The sequence below is a fragment of the Fukomys damarensis genome, unplaced genomic scaffold (genome assembly GCF_012274545.1).
Source record: "Fukomys damarensis isolate Sample0158 unplaced genomic scaffold, DMR_v1.0_HiC HiC_scaffold_20, whole genome shotgun sequence".
Lineage (NCBI taxonomy): Eukaryota > Metazoa > Chordata > Mammalia > Rodentia > Bathyergidae > Fukomys > Fukomys damarensis.
In genome coordinates, this window is record NW_022900932.1 from 17,547,480 (window position 1) to 17,571,491 (window position 24,012).

The following is a 24,012-nucleotide window of genomic DNA, read 5'->3' on the forward strand; positions in this document are numbered from 1 at the left end:
ATACTCGGTCTTACCATGTTACCCAGTCTGGCCTTGAACTCGTGAACCTTCAGCCTCAGCTTCCAGGTGTTGGACTTGTGAGCTCAGAGCTCCACCAGAGCCAAAAATTCTCTACTGTTGGAAAAGCTACAATTTCTGCAGGAATCATTTCCATGTTTAAGGAATGAGTGTAATTAACATTTGTAGTATTTTATACATCCTTTCATTACTATTTATCTATTCAATAATTTGAGCATTATTGTGGACTGACCTACATTTTAGGTTCTGCAAATACAGTAGGGAACAAAAATGTTCTTGCTCTCAAATCTTGATAGTTATTTAGAGGTATAAAGTAGCTCATTCACTGAAAAAAAATCACTTCAGTCTGTGTTGTGTTTACTAAATGGGCAGATTGCACCTCTCCTCAGTTTATAGATGCCAGTAAGGGCCCGGGATTTAGCTCAGTGGTTCTGCCGCCTGCCTCACAAGTGCAAGGTCCTGAGTTCCATCCCTGTTACCCCCCCCACAAAAGCCGTGCAGACACCAATAAATCCCATGGCCGTTAGTATCAGTAATATCCAGGAACGTGTTAATACGTAGGTTTCCAGGGCTGGAGACATAGGTCAGTGGTAGAGCACTTGCCTATCATGCATGTTGCCCTGAGATCTTCTCCAGCACTGCAAATAGAAAAAGATTTCTGACTCAGGCTAGATATATTCTGGAGATGGGGCCGAGTGAGCTATGGCTTTTTGGTGAGGTTTTTCTTTGGTTGGTTGGTTTGGTTTGGCTTTATTTTGTTTTGTTTTTTGTTGTTGTTGTTGTTGTTGTTGTTGTTTTGGTTTTTTGAGACAGGGTCTTACTATGTAGTTGAGACTGACCTGGAACTCACTAGGTAGCACAGGCTGGTCTCGAACTCACAGCGATACTCCTGCCTCAGCCTCCCAAGTGCTAGGATTACAGGCATGAGCCACCATGCCCGTCTTGGTTTGGTTTTATTTTGTATGTGGCCCGAAGGATATTACCCTCTTAAGTGCTAGGCAAGTGCTCTATCACTGAGCTACATTCCCAGTCCCCAAGCAATGGTTTAATTGTTCCTCCAGATAGTTCCCTGCCCTTGCCTGCTGGGGATTTAGAACCACTGGTCTACATTAATAATTTGCCAAATTTACTAACATTTCTTTTTCTTTACTTGTTTGTTTGTTTGAGATAGTGTCTCACTGTGTAGTTCAGGCTAGGCTCAAACTTGCAGTGATCCTCATGCTTCAGTCTCCCAAGCACAGTGGTAGATGTGTCCTACCACACCTGGCTAAATTTAAGATTTTGAATACTTACCTTAAACTGGACCCTTTGCTAAGGATTTTCACATGATTTATTCCATTTCTATCATGTAATATAGGAAATTGGTTGGGCATTTGAGCTATTTCTTTCTTTCTTTCTTTTTTTTTTTTTGGTTTTTTGAGACAGGGTCTCACTATGATGTAGGTGAGACTGACCTGGAACTCACTATGTAGCCCAGGCTGGTCTCTAACTCACAGTGATCCTCCTGCCTCAGCCTCCCAAGTGCTGGGATGACAGGCATGCGCCACCATGCCCGGCTACATTTGAGCTATTTCTAAGATTTAGCTATTACAAGTTGTGCCACTATAAACATGGATATGCATATATCATTGTGGTATGATGCTTTTAATTCTTTTGGGAAGATACCAAGATGAGGGGACTAGCTGGGTCAAATGGAACCTCTAATTTTAGGGGCTTGTTTGTTTGAGACAGGTTCAACCCATATAGTTCAGGCTGACTTGGAACTCACTATGTAGCCCAGGCTGGCTTCAAACTCATGGTGATCCTCTGCCTCAACCACCCAAGTGCTGGAATTAGAGGCTTGTGCCACTTCACCTGATTAGTTTTAGTTCTTTGCTTTTTGGTTTTTGGGTTTTTTGGTTTTTTTTTTTTTTTTTTTTTGGTACTGGGAATTGAACTTGGGTCCTTGTGCTTGCAAGGCAGGCCACCGAACCGCTGAGCTAAATCCCCGGCCCTAGTTTTAGTTCTTTGAGGAATCTCCACACTGATTTCCACAGTGGTTGCACCAGTCTGTACTCCCACCAACAGTGGAGAAGGGTTCCTTTTTCCCCACAGCCCCGCCAGCATTTGTTGATTGACTTCTTGATATCAGCCATTCTTTCTGGAGTGAGATGTAACCTCAGTATTGTTTTAATTTAACTTAATCTCAGCAGAAGTTTGTGCATCACTCAAATGACCAGTGATATTGAACATTTTTTCATATATTTATTTGCCATTTCTACTTTATCTGAGAAGTGTCTATTCATGGCAGATGCCCATTTTTGGATTGGGTCTTTAAATGTTGAGGTTTGATTGTTTTGAGTTCTTTGTATCATATATTCTAGATATTAGTCCTTTGTCTGAGGAACAGCTGGCAATAACTTTTCCCCACACTGCATTGTCTCTTCATTGAAGTTTTTCTTTTTCCTCTCCCTGTGGGCTTCATTTCTCACTGCATCTGCAGGTTTGAGCTGCCCTTCCCACACCATGAGCTGGAGCTCAGAGAGAAAGCACCACTTGCCACCTCCCTCTTCTGCATTAAGGTCTCTGTCTTTGCTCTCCCCATGGGCTTCAATTCTCACTTTAGATCCTTGCTGGTGCTGAGGACCCAGTTCCCTCCTTCTCTTCCTCACATTGCTGTATTCCGGCATGTGGACACCAAATCTCAGAGAGGCTGTTTTTCTGCTGTTCACCATTCTGCTATCTCTCTGGAAGTCTCCATCTTAAATTTTTTTTTGGTACCAGGGATTGAACTCTGGTCCTTGCACTTGCAAGGCAGGTGGTGGAACCATGGAGCTAAATCCCCGGCCCTCCATCTTAAATTTTTGAGACAAGTTTTCCCTAGATTGCCCAGGACAGCCTTGAGCTTGCCATCTTACCCATGGCTTTGAATTTGCAGTCCTCCTGCCTCAGCCCACTGGTTAGCTGGAATTACAAGTGTGTGTCACCATGCCCATTTATACTTTGCCTTTCTTTTCTCTTTTTATTAAGTTTATTGGTACAATCTAGGTATACAATAGTTACATTCATTACTGGGATCCTGTACCTTCACATGACAGGTCTTGGTTCTCATTTTTTCCCCTTGTCCCTGCCCTCACTTCACCCCCTCCCCCCTCCCTATTTACAAACACTTGATTTCCATTTTTTCATTTTCTAATATTTTTTTCTTTTCACTTGTTCCCCTTCCCCTACCCTTCCCACTTCCCCCTACACCTTTAGCCCTTTTCTTCCTATTTCACATTATTAATTATCCCATTAGGATCTTGTGTACTATTATAGTTTTTCACACCAGAGAAACTATTCAGTATTTACACATGTGTGACTTATTTATTTCACTTAAGAGTATATCCTCATTATGTATCCATTTTCCTATGAATGACTCTAATTTCTTATTCTTCATGGCTGAGTAGTATTCCATTTTATAGAAAAAAACACATCTTTATCCAGTTTCCAGCAGATGGGCAAATGGGCTGTTTCCAACTTTTAACTATTACAAACTGTGCCAGTATAAACATTGGTACACATATATCACTGTGATATGTTTCTTTTAATTCTTTTGGAAAGATACCCAGCAGAGGGATGGCTGGGTCAAATGGAACCTCTAGAGCCAGCTCTTTGAGGTATCTCCATGTTGATTTCCATAGTGGTTGCACCAGTCTGCACTCCCACCAACAGTGGAGAAGGGTTCCTTTCTCCCCACAACCCGGCCAACATTTGTTATTGTGTGATTTCTTGATAGCAGCCATTCTTTGTGGGGTGAGGTGCAATCTCAGTGTTGTTTTCATCTGCATCTCTCGAATGACCAGTGATGTGGAACATTTTTTCATATATTTACTTGCTGCTTTTACTTCTTTGTCTGTTCATTTCAGATGTCCACTTTTGAATTGGGTCTTCATATTTGAGGGGGCTGATTGTTTTGAGTTCTTTATATATTCTAGATAATAGTCCTTTTTCTGAGGAGCAGCTGGTAAAAATTTTTTCCGACATTGTAGGTGGTCTCTTAGTTCTGTTGATGGTTTCTTTTTCAGTGCAGAAGCTTTTTAATAAGATGAGATCCCAGTTGTTGATTCTTTCTGCTAGTTCCCATGCTACTGAGGATTTGTTCATAAAGTCTTCCTATGCCAATGTCTTCAAGAGTTCTACCTAATTTATCTTCCAGCAAGGTCAGTGTTTCTGTTTTAATATTTAGATCTTTAATCCATTTTTATTTTAATTTAGTGCATGGTGAAAGATAAGGGTCTAGTTTTAATCTTTGGCAGGTTGAGATCCAGTTTTTCCAACACCATTTATTAAAGAGGCTATCTTTCCTCCAGTGGGGATGGTCAGCTCCTTTGTCAAAGATGAGGTAGCTCAGTGCATCTGGAGTTGTTTTTGTGTCTTCCAGTTTGTTCCACTAATCCTCAGGTCTGTTTCTTTGCCAGTACCATGCTGTTTTTATCACAGTGGCTTTGTAGTATAGTTTCAGATTGGGAATTGTTATACCTGCTGTCATGTGTCTGTTGCCTAGGATGGCTTTTGCTATTCTAGGTCTCTTATGGTTCCAAATGAATTTTTGGATTCTTCTTTCTAGTTCTGTGAAATATAGTGTTGGAATTTCAGTTGGCATTGCATTGAATGTGTATAGCAGTTTTGGTAGTATGGCCATTTTCTCTATGTTGATTCTTCCTACCCAGGAACAAGGGTATCTTTCCATTTTCTTATATCCTCTTTGATCTCTTTTTTCAGGGTGCTGTAGTTTTCAGTGTAGAGGTCCTTTGCTTCTTTTGTTAGATTGATTTCCAGATACTTCATTTTTTGGGGGTACTATTGTGAAAGGAATTGTTTCCCTAATTTCTCAGTCTGTTATTTGTGTACAAGAAGGCTATTGATTTTTGGGTGTTGACCTTGTATCCTGCTACTCTGCTAAAAGTGTCAATTAAGTCTAGACGTCTTTTGGTGGAGTGTTTTGGGTGTTCAATGTAGAGTATCATATCATCAGCAAATAATGACAGTTTAACATCTTCCTTTCCTATCTTTATTGCTTTAATTTCTTTTTCTTGTCTAATTGCTATGGCTAATATTTCTAGAACTATATCGAAAAGGAGTGGTGATAGTGAGCATCCTTGTCTTATTCCTGATTTTAACATGAAAGTTTTTAGTTTTTGGCCATTTAATATGATGTTGGCTGTTGGTTTTTTGTACATAGCCTTTATTAAGTTGAGATATAGACCATCTATTCCAATTTTTTTGCAGGGTTTTTATCATGAATGGGTGTTGAATTTTGTCAATTGCTTTTTCTGCATCTATTGAGAGGATCATGTGGTTTTTGTCCTTGACTTTGTTAATATAATGTATTACATTTATTGATTTACGCATGTTGAACCATCCTTGCATCCCTGGAATAAATCCGACTTGGTCAGGATGTATGATCTTCTTGATGATCCTCTGTATTCTGTTTGCTAGTATCTTATTAAGGATTTTTGCATCTATATTCATTAAGGAGATTGGCCTGTAGTTCTGTTTTGTAGTTGTATCTTTCCCTGGTTTGGGAATCAAAGTGATACTTGCTTCCAGGAATGAGTTTGGAAGTATTGCTTCCCTTTCAATTTCATTGAAAAGTCTGAAGAGTAATGGCAGTAGTTCTTCTCTAAATGTCATGTAAAATTCAGCAGTGAATCCATCAGGACCTGGGCTTTTCTTTGTTGGTAAGTTTTTAATTACATTTTCAATTTCACTGATTGTAATTGGGGTGTTTAAAATGTTTTTATCTTCTTCGTTCAACTTTGGTAATTCATAAGTATCTAGAAATCTGTCCATTTCTTCTGTGTTTTCCATTTTATTAGAGTACAGGTTCTCAAAGTAGGTATTAAAGATCCTCTGGATTTCTTTGGGATCTGTTGTGACTTCTCCTTTTTCATTCCTGATTGCATGGATCTGAGCCTGTTCTTTTCTTTCTTTGTTAAGGTTTGCTAAGGGTTTATCTATTTTGTTTATTCTTTCAAAAAACCAACTCTTTGATTTATTTATTTTTTTGTATTGTTTTCTTAGTTTTCATTGCATTGATTTCTGCTCTAATCTTTAAAATTTCCTCTCTTGTATGAGCTTTGGGTTTTTCTTGCTCTTGTTTTTCTAGGAGTCTAAGATTCATCATTAGGTTATTTATTTGAGCTTGCTCTGTTTTCCTAATGTGGGCATTCAGTGCTATGAATTTTCCACGTAGAACTGCTTCCATTTTGTCCCATAGATTCCTGTAGGTTGTATTGGCATTTTCATTCATTTGTAAAAACTGTCTGATTTATTCTTTAATTTTATATATACCTTGCTTTTTAAAATCATAAATATCCCTAAAACCTACCTTTCGGAAGGCATTCACGCTTGGTTGCCTCAGTGAATAAACTTGGCCTATTGCAAAACATATATCAGTGACTGGCATACTGCACAGTGGGCAAAAAGAGCCTGGGTTGGTTACTAATTCATACAGCAAAGGAGTACTTTTCCTGGGAGCTTGTGGAGTAAACCCAGCCATTTCTTGCCAGCTTTGGAATTGAAGCCTCTACTGGTGCAGCTGCCACTTTGAAGTGGACTTTGGGGGAAAGCAATTGAGATTAGTCCATGATCCTATCTTATAAGGCACAGCCGCTGAAAGGGTGTACCTTAGTTGAGGAGGGGGCCTGGAAGGCAGAAGTTTGTGCTATAATTAGCAATAGGAGTAACAAGCTGGGGGAGGGAGATTGAATACAGCCTGCAACTATTTTGAGCAGATTGATGGGACATGTGTGCTGGACTGTAATTATTCCATGGCCAAGTTGCTTGCCTGTGGTGTATGGGGGGGGTGCTGGGGCAGCAGGAGCAGGACAGCCGGACAGGCAGGCAGGCCGGACGGGGTACCAGCACCTCAACTTCTCTCTCTGGGACACTGTCCAAGCTTCAGGGGCCATAGGCCAAGCGGAGCAATGGGTGCTGAGGAGGAAGTCCTGGTCACATTATCAGGGGGAGCCCCCTGGGGCTTCCGACTTCAGGGGGGGGCCGAACAGAGGAAACCCTTACAGGTGTCCAAGGTAAGGGAGAGCCCCTGAAATGAAGTTTCAGGGAAAGGGGAACCCAAGGGAACCTGGGAAGAATCATGTGGTTGCCTAATTGGGGAGGGGGATAGTGGGGGGCTGTGAGGAAGACGTGCTGGGGAGGGGGACAGGTGGGCAGGGAAGCATGCTCAAGTCTGGTGGAGGGAGGAATATCTGACCACAGGCTTCTTTGGAGGGCTATTAGAAAAGGGAATTCCTGGCTTCCAAGGAGCAGAGAAAAAGGGAGCTTCAGGTTCCCGCAGCAACATGGTTGCAAAGTCTGGTGTCTGGGCACCTAGGGTTTGCTCTCCTGTGTGTGTACCTCTGCTCCCAACTCCAAGAATGTAGGGAAGGTTCTCATTTCTCTCACTAAACTGGTATGTGACAAGCTGAAGCTGTCTCACCCAGCCCTGCCCTACCCTGCCCTGCCGGGCCCTGCCCTGCCCATTGCCTTCAGTGCTCCTCTTTCCCTAAATCAGGTCCTCATTAGGCCAGACTTTTTTTAGTGCTAGGAGGGATATGGCAAGATCTGGCCTCAGATAGAGTCATTACCCTTTTGGTTTCACTCTACGGACTTAGTTTTCTGAACTGTAAAGTGTGAGTAATAATGGTACCTACTTCATAGAACCATTTTAAGAAACGCACTTAGTAAGAACTCGATCCGTGGCAGCCATGTGTGCACACGCATGCATCCATGCTGACCTCACAGTCTCCCAGAATCTGGCTGGACTGCCTTGATCTGGAATACTATTCTAAAATCTTCACTTGCAATAGCATCTGAGATTCCATGGCCTAGAAAGGAAATATCGTCCTTGAAGGAAAATGTTGCCTTTCTAGTACCTCCTCCATGCAGTTTCCTCCAATCCCCCGCCACTCAGTGGTTGCCATACCTCCCAAGATAGGTGTATTACTCCCACTAATCTTCACCTTCTCCCTGGACTGGCCCCCTCAGCTGCAGCCCCAGGTACCCCCACTCTTCTCATCCTACTGGATACTTCCTGTCATTTCGTTTTCATTCTATTCCCATTGGAGTCCTCCATCACCTACAATCTCTCCTCTAACATCTCAGATCCGAAGAAGGAGCCAGGCTGGCAGAGCAGGACTCCGAGAGAGGGACCAGCTCTTGGCGATCAATGGGGTTTCTTGTACCAGCCTCTCTCATGCCAGTGCCATGAGCCTCATCGATGCCTCAGGGAATCAGCTTGTCCTCACTGTGAGGCGGTATGGACCCCCCTCTTCTTTTACCATAGTCCAGGTTTCGTAGGGCTGCCTTTTGCCTGCCTCAGCTCTAGATCTCACTGGTCTGGCTTCAGCAACTAACAAGTACCTGTTTCTGCTTGTGTATTTTTGCTGGGCTATAGATGTTTGCATATGTCTCCCAAAAGGTCTGAACATGTATGGAATTAAAGGTTGGGGTGTCAAGTGGATATGTCACCAATGGGTCTCATTCAACCTCTGGCTTATCTCCTCATTGCATCTTCCTTATAGCCTTCCAAGTACATTGGAAGATGATTCACTCTAACCATATGCCTACCCCAGATTTCTCCTTTATCTCCTTCCCCAGCCTCTCCAATTCTCTAGCTGTTGGTCACATGCCCATCTCTCAAGTTTTGTCATCTTTCCCATCCAGGGCAGCAGATGAAGGGCCCATCAGATCTCCATCCCCTGGGGAACTTCAGGCACTGTCACCCTTATCTCCACTGAGTCCTGAGCCTCCTGGTGCTCCAGTATCCCAGCCCCTTCAGCCTGGGAGCCTTCGATCACCCCCTGACAGCGAAGCTTACTATGGAGAGACAGACAGTGATGTGGATGGCTCTGCCACTCAGGAGAAGCCCCGTCGCCCCCGCCGCCGAGGCCCCACAAGGCCCACACCTCCAGGAGCCCCACCAGATGAGGTCTACCTGTCTGACAGCCCTGCAGAGCCAGTACCTGCCATCCCTGGGCCTCCCAGCCAGGCTGACAGCCGTGTGAGCTCCCCATCTTGGGAGGAAGGGGCGGCCCTTCATCCACCCCCAGCCGAAGCACTGCTGTTACCCCATGGTCCACTCCGGCCCGGCCCTCATCTTATCCCTATGGTGGGACCTGTTCCCCACCCAGTGGCAGAAGATCTTACTACTACCTACACCCAGAAGGCCAAGCAAGCCAGTGAGTCCTAAATGCTTTTTTTTTTCCCCCTAGCCAGGATCTGAGCCCTAAATCTATGCTTTCATATCTATAATTTCTACCTACTTGATGTCTCTTGGATAGAGTCTTTGGGACAAGTGAGAGCAGACAAGCCGGGCGTGGTGGCGCACGCCTGTAATCCCAGCCCTTGGGAGGCTGAGGCAGAAGGATCTCTGTGAGTTCGAGACCAGCCTGAACTACATAGTGAGTTCCAGGTCAGTCTCAACTACATAGTGAGACCCTGTCTGAAAAACCAAACAACAACAAAAAAAGAGAGAACAGACAGAAGTGGAGGAGTTAAAAATTACTCTCATGGTCTCCATTATTTTTGCTGTTTGAACCAGTATAGCAGAAAGATACAAGTGGTTCAACCCAACCCAAGAACAGAGTAAGTGGGGAAGTTGGACAAAGACATGAATAGATGAAGAGTTTGGTGGTGTTTGCTGTTGTTGTTTTAGCTGACAGGATAGGGTGAAGGCAGAAGACAGACACAGGGCATGGGAGTATTTGGAAACAGGACAAGGGTTTAGGAACTCTTTGCAGTGTTGACTGCAGGCAGAGTTTCAGAGCTACTGATGTGTAAGTTTGGTTGGGATTCCTGGGGACTGGGAATCTATGGGGCGATCATGAGGTCTCTAGAAAGTGGCGGAGAGAAGGATCTTTGGCTGCTTATCTCAGGCAAGAATGTGGGCCTGGGCAGAAAAAGCCAGTTCCACTTATCTCAGGCTCTTTGCTATTTTTGATGTGAGCTATATAACCAGAGCTAAGAAAGAAGTGTTTCCCTGTCCTGGTTCTCCCAAGCCCCTCTCACAAAGACCTTTTGTCACCTCTGAAATCTCAGGATTCCCCCTCTAGTTCTCATCTTTCTCCACCCCCCATCATTCTGATAATCCATATAGTTTCATGTCTCTAAATTTGAATAGCGGTTAAGGACGTGAAAGTTTAGTTTAGTTTAGTTTTGTTTTGTTTTTTGGCTTTTTGAGACAGGGTCTCACTGTGTAGTTGAGACTGACCTGGAATTTACTATGTAGCCCAGGCTGGTCTCCAACTCACAGCAGTCCTCCTGCCTCAGCCTCCCAAATGCTGGCATTACAGGCGTGCGCCAACACGCCCAGCTAGGGACATGAAAGTTTAGAGTCTGACATCTCTGAGTGTGTCCAGCATCCCACAAACTCAGATACATACCCAGGATCCCGTACTTATCCCCAGTTCTCATTTCTTATCCCCTCCTCTCCTTTCCCACCATGATGGGTGAGACTGTGGTTAATGGCTCAAGGATATTTTTAGCCAAAGTAGACCTCATTGTACAGTGGGGCAAGGTGGGGGGAAGGGGAGGCAGGTGCCCACGTCCGTCACACCAGGACTTGTGGAGCAGCCGAGAGAAAGGAGGGGGCCAGGCTCTAAAAATAGCCCAGTGAGCTCATTCAGCTGCCATCTCTGGGGACAAGACAAAGGGGCTTTAAAAGGCGTGGGGGTGGCTGAAGCTGGTCCTGCTCCAGCCAGCACTGCCTTTCTCAGCATGGAGGCCTTTGAGCCCATCAGCCAAGAGCCCCTCAGTCAAGCCAGCTGTGACAAAGCCCCAGACCCAGATCCTGAACTCCAAGACCCATTCTATGCAGGTACTACCTTCCCACATTGAAGAGAGTTTTGGGGTGTAGAATGGAAAGGTTTGGAGTGGAGGGTGATACGGCAACAACTGAGGAAGGGTGAACTCTGGGGAACATTGTGTTCTCCTGTCCTCTTCTTTTTGCTGTCCTCTTCCTCCTTCTCTCAGGAGAGCATCACTGACCCTTTCTCAGAATGGTTTGGTGCTATGGCCACATGACAAAGGGATTTGTGACCACATGAGATGTAGAAACCTCATAGAAAGAGTGTGTGTAAGAGAGAGAGAGGTGGGTGTACATTATCAATTCATGAATGCAGGCATGTGCAAGTCTGTGGGAGGAGATATGTGTGAATAAGAATGGTCTGCATATGCGTATATCAAGGGTCAAAAAAGCTTTGAGAGTAATAGTTGCTCACGGTAGGCCTTAGTACTGTGTTAAGTGCTAAATTTACTTATATTAGCTCACTTATTCCTCATAGCAACCCTGTGAGGTTGCTGTTACCATCTTCACTTACAGATGAGGAAACTGAACTTCAATGAGGTGAAGTAACTCTCCCAACAACAAAAGCCCGAACTGAACTCTGACTCCTGTGCCTATTCTGTCTTCTACAGTACTATTCTATGTTATGGGAGCTGGGATGAGAGGAATGAGAGCCTTAAATAGAAAGGAGTTTGGTATCTCAAGTGGAAAGTAGATGGAATTTCAAGAATTTTTCAGGAGGAACTGGGGACCGTGGACCAGAGATTACCCATGTCTAAGGCCGGGTGTTAGCCGCAGCGCAGCCTCTCCCATTTCCTGTCTCCACCTCTCCAGGCCTTACATGGCATGGGAAGCCCTGCCTTGGTTCTCTTTAGCACATAGCTCTTGCACGCTTATCTGGTGGTAGACGCCTTATCTCTCTACCTAAAAGGCTTGTGCTGACCCCCAAAGAAATCTATTCTCATCTTGGGGGAAAGGAGACTACATTTACCTGGCGACCTCGAGGTATCCTGGAAATTGGGAGGATGACCTTGGAGAGCAGCACCCTGACTTTTCCCAAATCTTGGATTTGAGATTAACTCTGGCTGTAACAGGTATGAAGCATTGTTAGCAGTTAGAAGACCAAAAGCAACTCTAAAATCTGACCAAACTGATAGTAACGGTGTCCCTATGGGGCAAATCTGGGGGGAAAAGAAGCCATCTGGAGCATGTGTGTGTATATACATGTGAATGACGCAATTTTCAGGTATGCACGTATACATTTAGGTCTCTGTGTGTGAACTACAGTGTATGTGAGTTGAAATATACATTAATTAATTAATTAATTGGGGTTTTGGGGAAACAATGTCTTGCTATGTAGTTCAGGCTGGCCTTGAACTCACTATGTAGTCCATGCTGGCTCAAACTTCCAAGTGCTGGGATTATAGGTGTGCGCCACCAGGTTCAACTGGGATAGACATTACTGAGAAAAATACATTGGAGAAAGTACTAGCTTTCAGTAGCAGACAGATATTCCTGTTGGAGTGATATGTGATAGAAGTTATTGCTGTGAGTGCTTCTGATGAGGACCACATCATGAGGGTGGGGCTGTGAATGAACATCCTCATTGTTAAGAATCCTGAGGCCACTGCCTGCCTTGCAAGCACAAGGACCCAAGTTCGATCCCCAGTACCAAAAAAAGAAAAAGCAAAGGGCCGGGCATTTAGCTCAGTGGTGTCACCGCCTGCCTGGCAAGCACAAAGTCTCAAGTTCAATTCCCAGGACTGAAAAAAAGAATCCTGTGTGTCTTGATCATAGGGGTATCCCAAACGTTGTAAAAAGCCTCTGACCAGGGTCTCTATGGTAGAAGAAAAGTGTCCCTTCTATTGTTTTCTCTCCCTGGGACATTTTCTGATTTCCCTGCCTGCTGTGCAGAGTGACGTAGCCAGTCAGTCCTGGGAAGTGGGGAAGGAATGCAGGAGAGGAGTGCACAGATCAGGGTACTTCTCTGGGAAGACAGGAACAGAATAGAGGGAAGGGAGGGTAGGAGAATTGGCAAAGCAGTGTCAGGACAGCCAAGTGGACTCTGCCTTCCCTTTAACTAACTTTGGTTTCACCTTTCACCCTCCACCCAGTCCTCAAGTCCCACCAGTGAAATGATGGAGGGGGGAGGGGGGAGGGGGAAGAAGCTGGCGGGCCCCAGTGGAAATGAAAACTTTGGAGAGCAGAATTAGAAGAGGCTGCAAAGCCCCACACTGACCAATCTACCCTCTGGCCTTCTCAGAACTGCAACGGGCAGAGAGCCTCCAAGAGAAGAGTGTGAAGGAAGCAAAGACCAAATGCAGGACCATTGCATCCCTTCTAACTGCAGCCCCAAACCCCCACTCCAAGGGGGTGCTTATGTTTAAGAAACGGCGGCAGAGAGCTAAGAAGTACACCCTAGTGAGCTTCGGGGCTGCAACTGGAACAGGCACCGAGGAGGAGGACGGAGTTCCCCCAACAAGTGAGTCTGAGCTGGACGAAGAGGCCTTCTCCGACGCGCGCAGCCTCACCAATCAGTCTGATTGGGACAGCCCCTATCTGGACATGGAGCTGGCCAGGGTGGGCTCGGGCACAAAAGAGAGCCAGGGCGGACAGCTCAGCGAGGTCTCCGGGAGAGGGGTCCAGCTCTTTGAACAACAGCGCCAGCGCGCAGCCTCCAGCACTCACGAGTCGGCTCCGGTGGACCAGGTAGAGGTGCTTAATGGTCAAGGTCTGCAATCGCCACCCCGGGCCCAAAGTGCTCCCCCGGAGGCAGCTGTGCTCCCACCCAGTCCTTTGCCAGCCCCTCTAACCAGCCCCAGGCCCTTCCTCTCAGGTAGTGGTGCCCCTTCCCCAGCTCCGAGCGTCTTTAACAGGTCAGCTAGGCCCTTCACCCCGGGCGTACAAGGGCAGCGGCCAGGCACCACCTCAGTGATTTTCAGACCACTAGCCCCCAAGAGGGCGAACGAGAACCTGGGGGGCCTCAGCCCGGTCCCAGCCCACTTCGCGTCCTCTCCTCAGGAGCCCACGCCTCTTCTGAGTTTCACCACTGGGGCTTCCAGCCATGTGCTCTCTGCTGGCTCCCCCAGCACCCCACGGTCCTCAGGCCCTGCTACGGCCACCAGCTCCCTGTTTATCCCAGCCCCGAGTCGGCCCGTTACACCGGGCGGAGCCCCTGAGCCCTCCGCTCCTCCAAGTGCAGCTGCCATGACCTCCACAGCCTCTATCTTTCTCTCGTCGCCCCTGCGACCCGCTGCGCGCCCGGAGGCGCCCACACTAGGTCCGGCGGCCCCCAGTCCCCCTAGCGCTCGCGAGCAGCGAATCTCCGTGCCGGCTGCACGCACTGGCATCCTGCAGGAGGCCCGGCGCCGCGGGACCAGGAAGCAGATGTTCCGCCAGGGGAAGGAGGAGCCCAAGAACTCGCCCAACCCCGAGTTGCTGTCGCTGGTGCAGAACCTAGATGAAAAACCCAGAGCCGGCGTTACCGAATCTGGTCCAGAGGAGGACGCTTTAAGCCTCGGAGCTGAAGCCTGCAATTTCATGCAGCCACCAGGGGGCAGGAGTTACAAGACGCTGCCTCACGCGACACCTAAAACCCCGCCTCCCGTGGCTCCTAAGACCCCGCCCCCTATGGCTCCTAAGACTCCACCTCCAGTGGCTCCTAAACCAGCATCCCGAGGGCTCCTTGATGGGCTAGTGAATGGGGCGACCACTTCTCCTGGAATCTCTGAGCCGCCAAGGCTGCAGGGCAGGGGTGGGGAGCTGTTTGCCAAGCGGCAGAGCCGTGCGGACAGGTATGTGGTGGAAACTACACCAGGTCCTGGCCCTCGGCCCAGAAGTCCTTCTCCTACCCCCTCATTGCCCCCTTCCTGGAAATATTCACCAAACATCCGAGCCCCACCTCCAATTGCTTATAACCCACTACTCTCACCCTTTTTCCCCCAGGCTGCCCGAACTCTCCCTAACAAGGCCCAATCCCAGGGACCTCGGGCAGCCCCCAAGCAGGGCATCAAGGCTCTGGATTTCATGCGACATCAACCTTACCAACTCAAAACTGCCATGTTCTGTTTTGATGAGGTTCCTCCAACTCCTGGCCCCACCTCCTCAGGGCCCCCCAAAACTGCCAAAGTCCAAGAGATCCGCCGATTTTCCACTCCAGTGCCGCAGCCCACGGCAGAGCCCCTAGCTCCCACTGTGCTTGTCCCCCGAGCAGCCACTTCACTGGATGAACCCATCTGGAGGGCAGAACTGGCCTCGGCCCCTGTCTCCAGCCCAGCCCTTCCTCAAGAGTCTCCCAGAGGCTTTGGGGCCACCCCCACCTCCTGTGGTTTCCAAGTAGCCAGACCCCGATTCTCAGCCACCAGAACAGGGTTGCAGGCTCATGTGTGGAAGCCTGGGGCAGGGCACCGATGAGCAAGGAATAGGTCCCAGGACCAAGGAGAAGTGGAACATCTGGTCTCCAAAGCTGCTTCTCCAGCCCTTACCCTACCCTGTCTCTCCCAGGCATCTGGAAGCTAACGTTCCTCCTGCCAGAGATAGTTTTGAAGTTATGTCTCATCTCCTTGTCACTCCCCACCTCCCTGCTGCTTTCCAACCTATTATGCCTACTTTGGTATTTCCTTCTGACTACATTTCCTGGCCTCTTTACCTGTATGCCTCTGCAAGTCTCTTTACAATTATGCTTTTCTCTGTGAGCCTCATTTTAATGTTCAGTGAGAAGCACACAGAGTAAAAGTAACCACTGGGATCTTAGGCTAGAAGCTCACTACCAGGAAGGCTAAAAAGAGATGGAACTGATCCCTGTTTACACTAACCTTCTCCCTACCGTTCACTCTGCTTTCCCAGGATCACCTGGCTTATACCTGCAGTGTGTGTGCCTAGGATGTGTATGTGTGTGTGCAAGTATCAGCAAATGTGTGTGATCAGGATCTGATCTGGAAAGTAATCATATGTGCTCCTCTGTCTGAGGCAAGATGTATAAATAAAGACCACATCTGAGTCTTAATTTTACAATGGTAGAAGGGTTAGACATCCCCACAGGGAATGTAGGAGGAGAAAGAGCTTCCCTGGAGAACACCTCCTCAGAGAGCAGTGTCTAGCTGGTGCACAGCATCCTGGGAAATTTATGGCACAAGACGAGACTTAAGGACTGGGATAGTTTACATGAGTTACACCAACTATACCAGCAAAAGAACTAAGAATTATTTAAATCTGGGTCGGGGATTTAGCTCAGTCATTCCACCTCCTGCCTCAAAAGTGCAAGGACCTGAGTTCAATCCCCAGTACCAAAAATAAAACAAACAAATAAATAAATAATCCTCTGGATTTCAGAAAATTAGCAGAGCTTTGTGCTGAGAAATCCAATATCAAGGATGTCAGAAAAAAAGAAAAGAAAATTACTTGTGGAAAATGAATAAATTATTGGCTTCATTTGCCTAATAATAAATTAGTGGCTTCATTCTGCCTAAGAAAAGAGAAGAAAGAAAGCCAGGGTGGGGAGAGTGAAACAGAAAGCTGGAGTGGAGCAGAAATGGTTGAAAGTGACAGAGCATGGTGAGGGAGAGGGCAGGGTTGGCAGAGTAAAGTTGGTCAGCCAAAAAACAACTATGTGAGGAGGGGATTGGGGGCAAAAAAATCTGAGGGACAAGAACGTATTTGTCAGAGTTAAGGGGGACGGTGGGATGGGGGAGCGTGAGGGTGTGTGCTGAGTGTAGAAAGAAGAGTTAGTGTCTGTGCTACTTCCTGTGAGCCCATCCTTCTGTTTGTCTTCTGCAGCTTGTCCTGGCTATGTGGGAAAGGCCAGGGAAGCATCCAGAGCCAAAACCTTTCCAGTCCTACCCCATGCCTCAAAACCCTAGCTCTTGTTCCTTTTCAGCTTCAGGTCCTGGTTTCTGATTCTAGAAGGGGATGGACTCCCTTTTCACCAAGACCATCACCAGCCATGTTTGCTGTTTGATCTGGAAAGTGATCCTTTCCTTTGCATTTTGGGTGTGAGTTACAGTTCTTTGGTTTGTACACAAGAATAAACTTATGCCCCATATCTTTTGTTGCTGTCATCTATTCTGGTTTTATACCCAATCCTGATCTCTCCTTGATCTTCTCTAACTCATTACCCTGATCTCATTCCCGATCTCAGTCTCTGTCCCCCCCCCGATTTTCCACCCTTGCCCTTCGTCATCAATTATTTCGCCATTCTCTGCCAATTTCATCCTGCTTCAATTTTGATACCTCCAGTCCTCCTCCTAGTTTTGTCTCCCAGGAGTCTCCATCCTGTCTCCCCCTCTCCCTTCGCTGCTCCTTACTTTCCAGAGAAGGCTCAGTTTACAGAACTGAGCGAAGTTGAAAGGCCCTCTAATTCCTTTGCCATCAATACTTCCTAGTCCCTGGAGGAAACCACCTTGTTAAACATTCTTTGAGAATTAAATGAATAGAAAGCAATGACTGGAGATGAAAGTTGGAATAGGAGATGGAATAAAGGTGGAAGCCAGGCAGGGTGGCTGGGTGACACGTCTGTAATCCCAGTGTTTTGGAGACAGAGGCAGGAGGATCAGTTTGAGGCCAGCCTGGGCCTAGCAAGTTCAAGGCTGGCCTGCACTACATAGTGAGACCCTTTCTCAATAAACTCAAAAAAAGAAAGGAAGGAAGGAAAGAAGAGAAAGAAAAGAAAAAAAGAAAGGCAGATTGAAACTAATAATTTGTGACTTGTGTCTGCACCCAGGCAGCAAAAGAGGACTAAAAGGCAGATCTAAATGTTCACCTGTTGTTCCTAGACCTGCCAGAGTTGAAGAGGAAGAAAAAGGGAGGTAGAATAACTGGTTAGTCCAGCTAGAATTAAAATTAGATTTTTTTGTTTGTTTGTTTTTTTGTGCCAGTGATTGAACTTGGGTCCTTGTGCTTTGGAGGCAGGCAGCAGCACCACTGAGCTAACTCCCTGGCTGGAACTAGATTTATTTTTCTTTTTTTGGTGGCAGGGGTTTGAGACAGAGTTTCACTATGTAGTTGAGACTGACCTGGAACTCACTATGTAGCTCAGGCTGGTCTCAAACTCACAGCAATCCTCCTGCCTCAGCCTCCTCCTAAATGCTGGGATTTCAGGCATGCACCACCACACCCGGTTTTGGAATTAGATTTCTGAGAAAGAATTTGCCATTGCTCCACTTTTGCCAGCAGAGGGCAGATTTGTGCCAATAACCACATGCTCCCAAGTACACAGTATCAGAATTTTAAAGGAAGGCCCCAGAGACCATAGGCTAAAATAGCCTGTCTTTACCCAATTTTAGCTCAGTAATTGGAGATCACACTTTGAGTTTTTCTGTTTCTGTTTTGTTTGCAGCAGTGGTAGTGGTGGATTTTTCCTAGCCTGAGCCTGAAAAGTCTAAAATGGGAGAAGGGCATGGTCAGGAACAGTGGAGAGCTCACGGAGGGTATATTTGGGAAACTTCAGGAGCCATTTTGGAGGCAGCTGCAATTGGGTAGTAAATGAAGACTGGTAGCAGAGTTGGCCAGAGTTGACCAGGAAAGAAAAGGAAGGTAGAATAACTGGTCAAGTCTTCCCTGACACCACCTCTCATCACACTAAATTTGGTTAATTTGTCCTTTATCCTGCCAAGATTTGGCCCTTCCAGAGAGAACAATCCATCAGGAACTTTAAAAGAGCAGCTCCAGGGCCAGGGATTTAGCTCAGTGGTTCTGCTACCTGCCTCACAAACTCAAGGTCCCGAGTTTGATCTCTGGTACAAAAAAAAAAAAAAAAAAAAAAAAGCAGCTCCATGTGAACACTTCATACTCAAACATAGAGCCTTAATCCCTCCACCCCCAAATACACCCGCAAGTTCCTCCAGCTCCAGCCCCTGATGGGCCGTGAGTGGTCCTTAGGTCATGTTCTCTGGCTTCTCTCTCCCACTCTGAATTCCTACACCACTTGCTGCCTGTTTCCTTTCTCCCTATGTCTTCAATTTTCTCAGACTCTAGGTGCACAGGGAAGAGGAGCTGGGGGCAGGCTGATCCTTGGCTCAGATGACTCGGGGAGAATCCTAAAGGCCTTTCTCCCTTCCTGAGCCTCTGGGCAAGGAGGGCGGGATCTTGGTTCCAGGGTCTCGGTACCCCCTTTGCCATTTGAGCTGCTTGTGCTCATCATCTCTATTAATAACTGCTCCCTCCCTCACTGCCAGTGCTGCCCCCACGCCTGCCCAGCTCAGGTTCTCCGGTCACAGCAGCTCAGTCCTCCAAAGCTGCTGGACCCCAGGGAGAACTGACCACCGACTGAGCAGCCGGTAAGTGTGCAATACTATGGCTCAGGGGCCAGAGTCCATGCTGGTGACTTGTGTCTGCAACTGTGATTCTTGATCCTGGGAGAGTAGACCCCCCCCATCTATACCTAGCTTCCAGCTGTCCAGGCCAGGGGAGCCACAGAAAGGGGCAGGAGAGGCTCAGACAGTTGGAGAAATGGAGATGTTAGGGGAGGTGCCTGACAGATGGGAAGGGAGTCTGAGACCCCAGAAGAGTTGCAGATGTTTTCGCAAGGCAGAACTCAGTAGGAGACAGCTGTCTCTATGAGCCAACTTCTGTTAAGGAGGGGCCAGGGGCTGTATCTTTCCTCAGATTATCCCCATCCACAGTCAGATCTTATTACTATATTCCTGCCCTCATTCAATCCCCTTCCTCTATGATACTGCTGAACTGACACGAGTCAGGGCTCCAATGCCTCCTGGATCACCTCTTTACTCTAGCTCTGGGGTCTGGAATGGAAGTGACTAAAGGAGCAGGGAGTGTGGCTGTGACCTCCCAGGCCACCTTCCAGCTGGCCCAATGGAGGAGCAACAACCTCTCATTCCTATGGAAAATGTTTTTGGCTGAGTCTCTCAACCTGGCAGGACATTTCTCTACCCCCATGGGCCATGAGGGCAGATTGAGGAGAGACCAGAGCCTCATAGTTCCAGTCTGATATCCCAGCACAAATAAAAACTTCAAATCCCGCAAGCCCATGAAACCTGGATGCATTGTTCTGGATGTGAGGTTGTTATCACTTCCAGCTATGGTCCTAATCCCCCGCTTTTTTTTTTTTTGGTACCGGGATCGAACTCGGGTCCTTGTGAGGCAGGTGCCAGAACCACTGAGCTAAAGCCCCAGCCTTATGGTCCTAATTCCTATACAGACTGTGTAAAGTAGCCCACAAGAGGCTGGTAGAAGGTAGGAACAGGGGATGCAGCTATTTTTCCTGCTTTTCAGGAAAGAAGAAAGAACAGAAGCCCTAAATCAGCAGGCTTTTCACCTTTTGAGGAAATGCACATTTCTTTGAAAATCTGATGAAATTACATCTTTTGAAGCCCTTAACCTTGGGTTAAGGAGCATTGTCCTACTGCAACCAGGTGTGGTAGTGCATTCCTGTAATCCCAGGAAGAGAATCACTATAAGTTCGAGACAAATTTGGGCTACATTGTGAATCCAGGCCCGGCTTGACATAGCAAGTCCTTTCACAAAAAAAAAAAAAAAAAAAAAAAAAAAAAAGGTTGGGCATGATGGTGCATGCCTATAATTCTAGCACTCTGGAGGCTGAGGCAGGAGGATTGCCTGAGTTCATAGCCAGGCTGGGCTAAAAAATGAGATCAAAGCAAGATTGGAATATATAACAAGACCCTGTCTCAAGTATAATAATAATAGGGCCTAGGATTTAGCTCAGTGGTTCTGCCACCTGCCTCGCAAGTGCAAGGACCAGAGTTTGATCCCCGGTACCCCCCCAAAAAATTAATAATAATAAACAAAATTGTCCTACGGCATAACTCTTCCCAGTCTCTGTCCATTGTCAATCCTCCTTGCCACCTTGCTGCCCCATGTAGGCTGAATCTACCTCCACAATGCCGCTCTCAGGAACCCCGGCCCCCAATAAGAAGAGGAAATCCAGCAAGCTGATCATGGAACTCACTGGAGGTAGGGCATGTTTGTAACTACCTCACATGGGACTTTGTATCGAGAGCAGCCCTGACCCAAGAGTCTCAAAAATAATACTATATGTTTTAGGGTAAACAAATGAGGAATTCCAGTGGCAGAGGGTCAGGGGTTGGGAGTGAGAGGGAGAGGAAGGATGGCAGGAAGAAAGGCAGAAGGGATTCGACACTGTCTCCTCATCCTTCTACCCTTTTCTCCTCAATATTTGAGACAAGATCCTGCTGTATTACCCAGCAAGGGTCCAGGACCGCAAGATGCAGTCAGTGAGGTATGTTTGAGGAACACTGGTGCAGACTAAGGTCTCAGAATATGTTTAATTTCCTTATTTCTTTCCCTAGAGCTTGGGAACTGGATAAGCACTTAACATGGGAGATTGCACATGTGTGTTTCCAGGGTTAAACACAAGGGCACACATGTAGCAAGCTCTCCCAATACCTAGAGGCTTTTTGGAACCAGAGTTCCCTGAGCAGAAGAGGGAAAGGAGTTAAAACAGGAGCCTGTAGTTAGAGACAAGGAGCTTCACACAGGATTGGCCTATTGACTTTCTCCTGTGCCCCTGTTTCTCCAACGGCCCTCCCTCGATGATGTTCCTTTACACCTTTTGCCCTCGCCCTTTTGATGTTCACCTCTCACTGTAGTATCCCCACTTTCTCTGCCCTGCACCCCAGTCCCTATGCCTTCTCTTCAGGAAACCACAATCTCTCGTAAACAAGACAGACCTTTCTCAGACATCACAGGCACTATTTAGGTTCCCCTAAAAATCTCTACCAGAACACACAGTTGTGGGTGGGGGACTGCATTCTGAGCCCAGAAAACCCTCCTGTCCTCTTTCTCTTCCTCCATACCTCCCTGAAAGGTGGACAGGAGAGCTCGGCCCTGAACCTGGGGAAGAAGATCAGTGTCCCAAGGGATGTGATGTTGGAAGAGCTGTCACTGCTCACCAACCGGGGCTCCAAGATGTTCAAATTGCGGCAGATGCGGGTGGAGAAGTTTATCTATGAGAACCACCCTGATGTTTTTTCTGACAGCTCCATGGTGAGTTTGGAACTGAACCATTCTCTCAAAGCCTAGTGACTTTTCTGATAGCTTTTTAGTGGGCCTTCAACTTCCAAAATACATCATCCTCTCCCTGAAAATTTACAAACTCACTAAACCTCAAGATTTATTGAGGCCCTGACAGATCTAGGTTGAGGTACAGCGTATCTCTGAAACTCAGTCTCCAGCTTAGAGCTAGTGAAGGGGTAGGTTTTGAGTATGGGTAAGTGTTAAAACAGGGCTGCCAGATAAAACACAAAACACTCAGTCCTGAATTTTGAAGTAATGATACACAATGAATAATTTTTTTAGTAAAAAAACATTTTTGCAATATTTGGGACATAAAAATAAAATAAGTTGGGGGCTGGGGATTTAGCTCAGTGGTTCCGCCACCTATTTTGCAAGTGCAAGGTCTGGAGTTGAATCCCTGGTACTAAAATATAAATAAATAAAATAAAATAAGTCGGGTCAGGGGTTTAGCTCAGTGGCACTTTACCTGTCTCACAAGTGCAAGGTCCTGAGTTCGATCCATAGTACTGAAAAAAAAAAAGTTAAAAAATAAAAAATACAGGATATGGGGGCTAGGGGTGTAGGGCACGTACTCAGTGTTTACGAGGCCGAGTTCAATCCTCAGTACCAAAAAATACCAACCAACCAAACAAACAAACAAAAAAACTAAATGAGATACTCAGTTAAATTTGACTTTCAGATTTATACAGTAAATACTTTTTTCCTATATGTATGTTTCCTGTGATATTTGGAACATGAAAACAAAAATACGCGATGCCCACTGCAAATTGAATTTCATTTGCACAATGAATAATTTCTGAGTACTATCATGACTTATGCAATTATTTAGGACATATTTACACTAAAAAATTTATTTGTTATGCATTTGAACTTCAAATCTAACTTGTTGTCCTACAATTTTATTTGGTAAGCTAACAATCCTAAATTGGTTTTCTTTTGTTTTGTTTTTTGAGACAAAGTCTCACCATGTAGTTGAGACTGACCTGGAATTCACTATGTAGCCCAGGCTGCTCTCAAACTCGCAGCGATCTTCCTGCGTCAGCCTCCTGAGTGCCGGGATTACAGGCGTGCGCCACCACGCCTGGCACAATCCTGAACTGGGTATAGTTGCACATGTGTATAATCCCAGCATCTCAGGAGGCTAAGGCTGGAGAGTGGCAAATTTGAGGCCAGCCTGGGCAACTAAGTAAGATCAGGTCTCAAAATAAAATAGAAAGGGGTGAGGATATAGCTCAGTGATAGAGTGCTTGCCCAGCATGTGCAAGGTCTTCGGTCAATCCCAAGTACTGCAAAAACAAAAGAAAAAAACAAAACAAACCTGGCAACCCTAGAGTTGTTTTTATAGCCATATCCTTCCTTCTTTAGTCATTCTTTTACTTAAAAGGGTCAGTCTCTTCCCTAAGGGTCCCAGATGTGGCAGCTGAAATCATCCTTCTTCAGAACCAACAATTTCTAGTTAGCCTCCCTTTCAACGAAAGAGAAGGAGGGATTGGAGAGGATCCCGGCACAGGATGTTATAGCTGAGGAGGAGGAGGAGGAGGCCATCTCCATTTCCTTTCTTCCTTCTCCACCTCCTGCTGTTTGGCTCAGGGAGAGAGAAAATCGATGCCTGTGGGGATGGGGCCAGGACAGGAGCGTCTGTCACTGACCCTTATGTAGGAGCAGAGTTAAAGTGCTAAGCTGGTCATATCTAACTTTAGGAGGCTGAAAGCTCTTCTGCCTGCTGGGTCTGGTTACACTGGGTGGAGCATAGAGGTATACACGGTAAGGTGGCCAGGAGAGCCTCCGCAAGGAGTTGGGGGGGTTATTTTTAGGCTTTACAGCTGAGTTCAGTGTTGCCCTTTTGCCTTTCCCTCCCCCACCAATGCCATCTGCTACAGTTTCACTCTCAGGACATCCAATAGACACCAAGAGAAAAGAAAAGAGACTTTTCTGACTGTTGGACAAGCTGAGGAAGGGTAGTTCTTCAAATTAAGACTGGGTTATTCTTGGCAACTCCACCCTCCCAAAGTCTAGTTGTGCAGAAGTCTTGATCTTCTTTGCGTTAGTAAGGATGGGAAAAAGCCAGGTGTGGTGGCGCATGCCTATAATCCCAGCACTCAGGAGGCTGAGGCAGGAGGATCGCTGTGAGTTACAGACCAGCCTGGGTTACATAGTGAGTTCCAGGTCAGTCTCAA

The 24,012-nt window shown here is 46.5% G+C and overlaps 2 protein-coding genes across 4 annotated transcripts in view; both read left to right on the plus strand.

Annotated features, from left to right (window-relative positions):
• Positions 1-6,867: 6,867 nt before the first annotated feature.
• Synpo2l (synaptopodin 2 like) lies at positions 6,868-16,104 on the plus strand. Of its 2 annotated transcripts, XM_033766526.1 has the most exons (4): positions 6,868-7,073; positions 8,146-8,297; positions 8,707-9,221; positions 13,089-16,104. In XM_033766526.1, the coding sequence occupies exons 1-4, from the start codon at positions 6,969-6,971 to the stop codon at positions 15,236-15,238; spliced, it is 2,922 nt and encodes a 973-aa protein (XP_033622417.1). In that variant the 5' UTR covers positions 6,868-6,968; the 3' UTR covers positions 15,239-16,104. The 2 variants fall into 2 exon arrangements, with proteins under 2 accessions (XP_033622417.1, XP_010605345.1); XM_010607043.3 differs by lacking the exons at positions 6,868-7,073; positions 8,146-8,297; positions 8,707-9,221 and adding an exon at positions 10,656-10,858.
• Myoz1 (myozenin 1) overlaps positions 14,545-24,012 on the plus strand; it is a 12,538-nt gene continuing 3,070 nt past the window's right edge. Inside the window, exons 1-3 of one of the 2 annotated variants that reach the window (XM_010607065.2) lie at positions 14,545-14,619; positions 20,662-20,752; positions 21,627-21,805. In XM_010607065.2, coding sequence (XP_010605367.1) covers positions 20,680-20,752; positions 21,627-21,805 — 252 coding nt within the window. In that variant the 5' untranslated portion in view covers positions 14,545-14,619; positions 20,662-20,679. Of the gene's footprint in view, positions 14,620-19,019; positions 19,099-20,661; positions 20,753-21,626; positions 21,806-24,012 lie in introns of those variants that run through there. The other variant, XM_010607060.2, reaches the window with a different exon arrangement.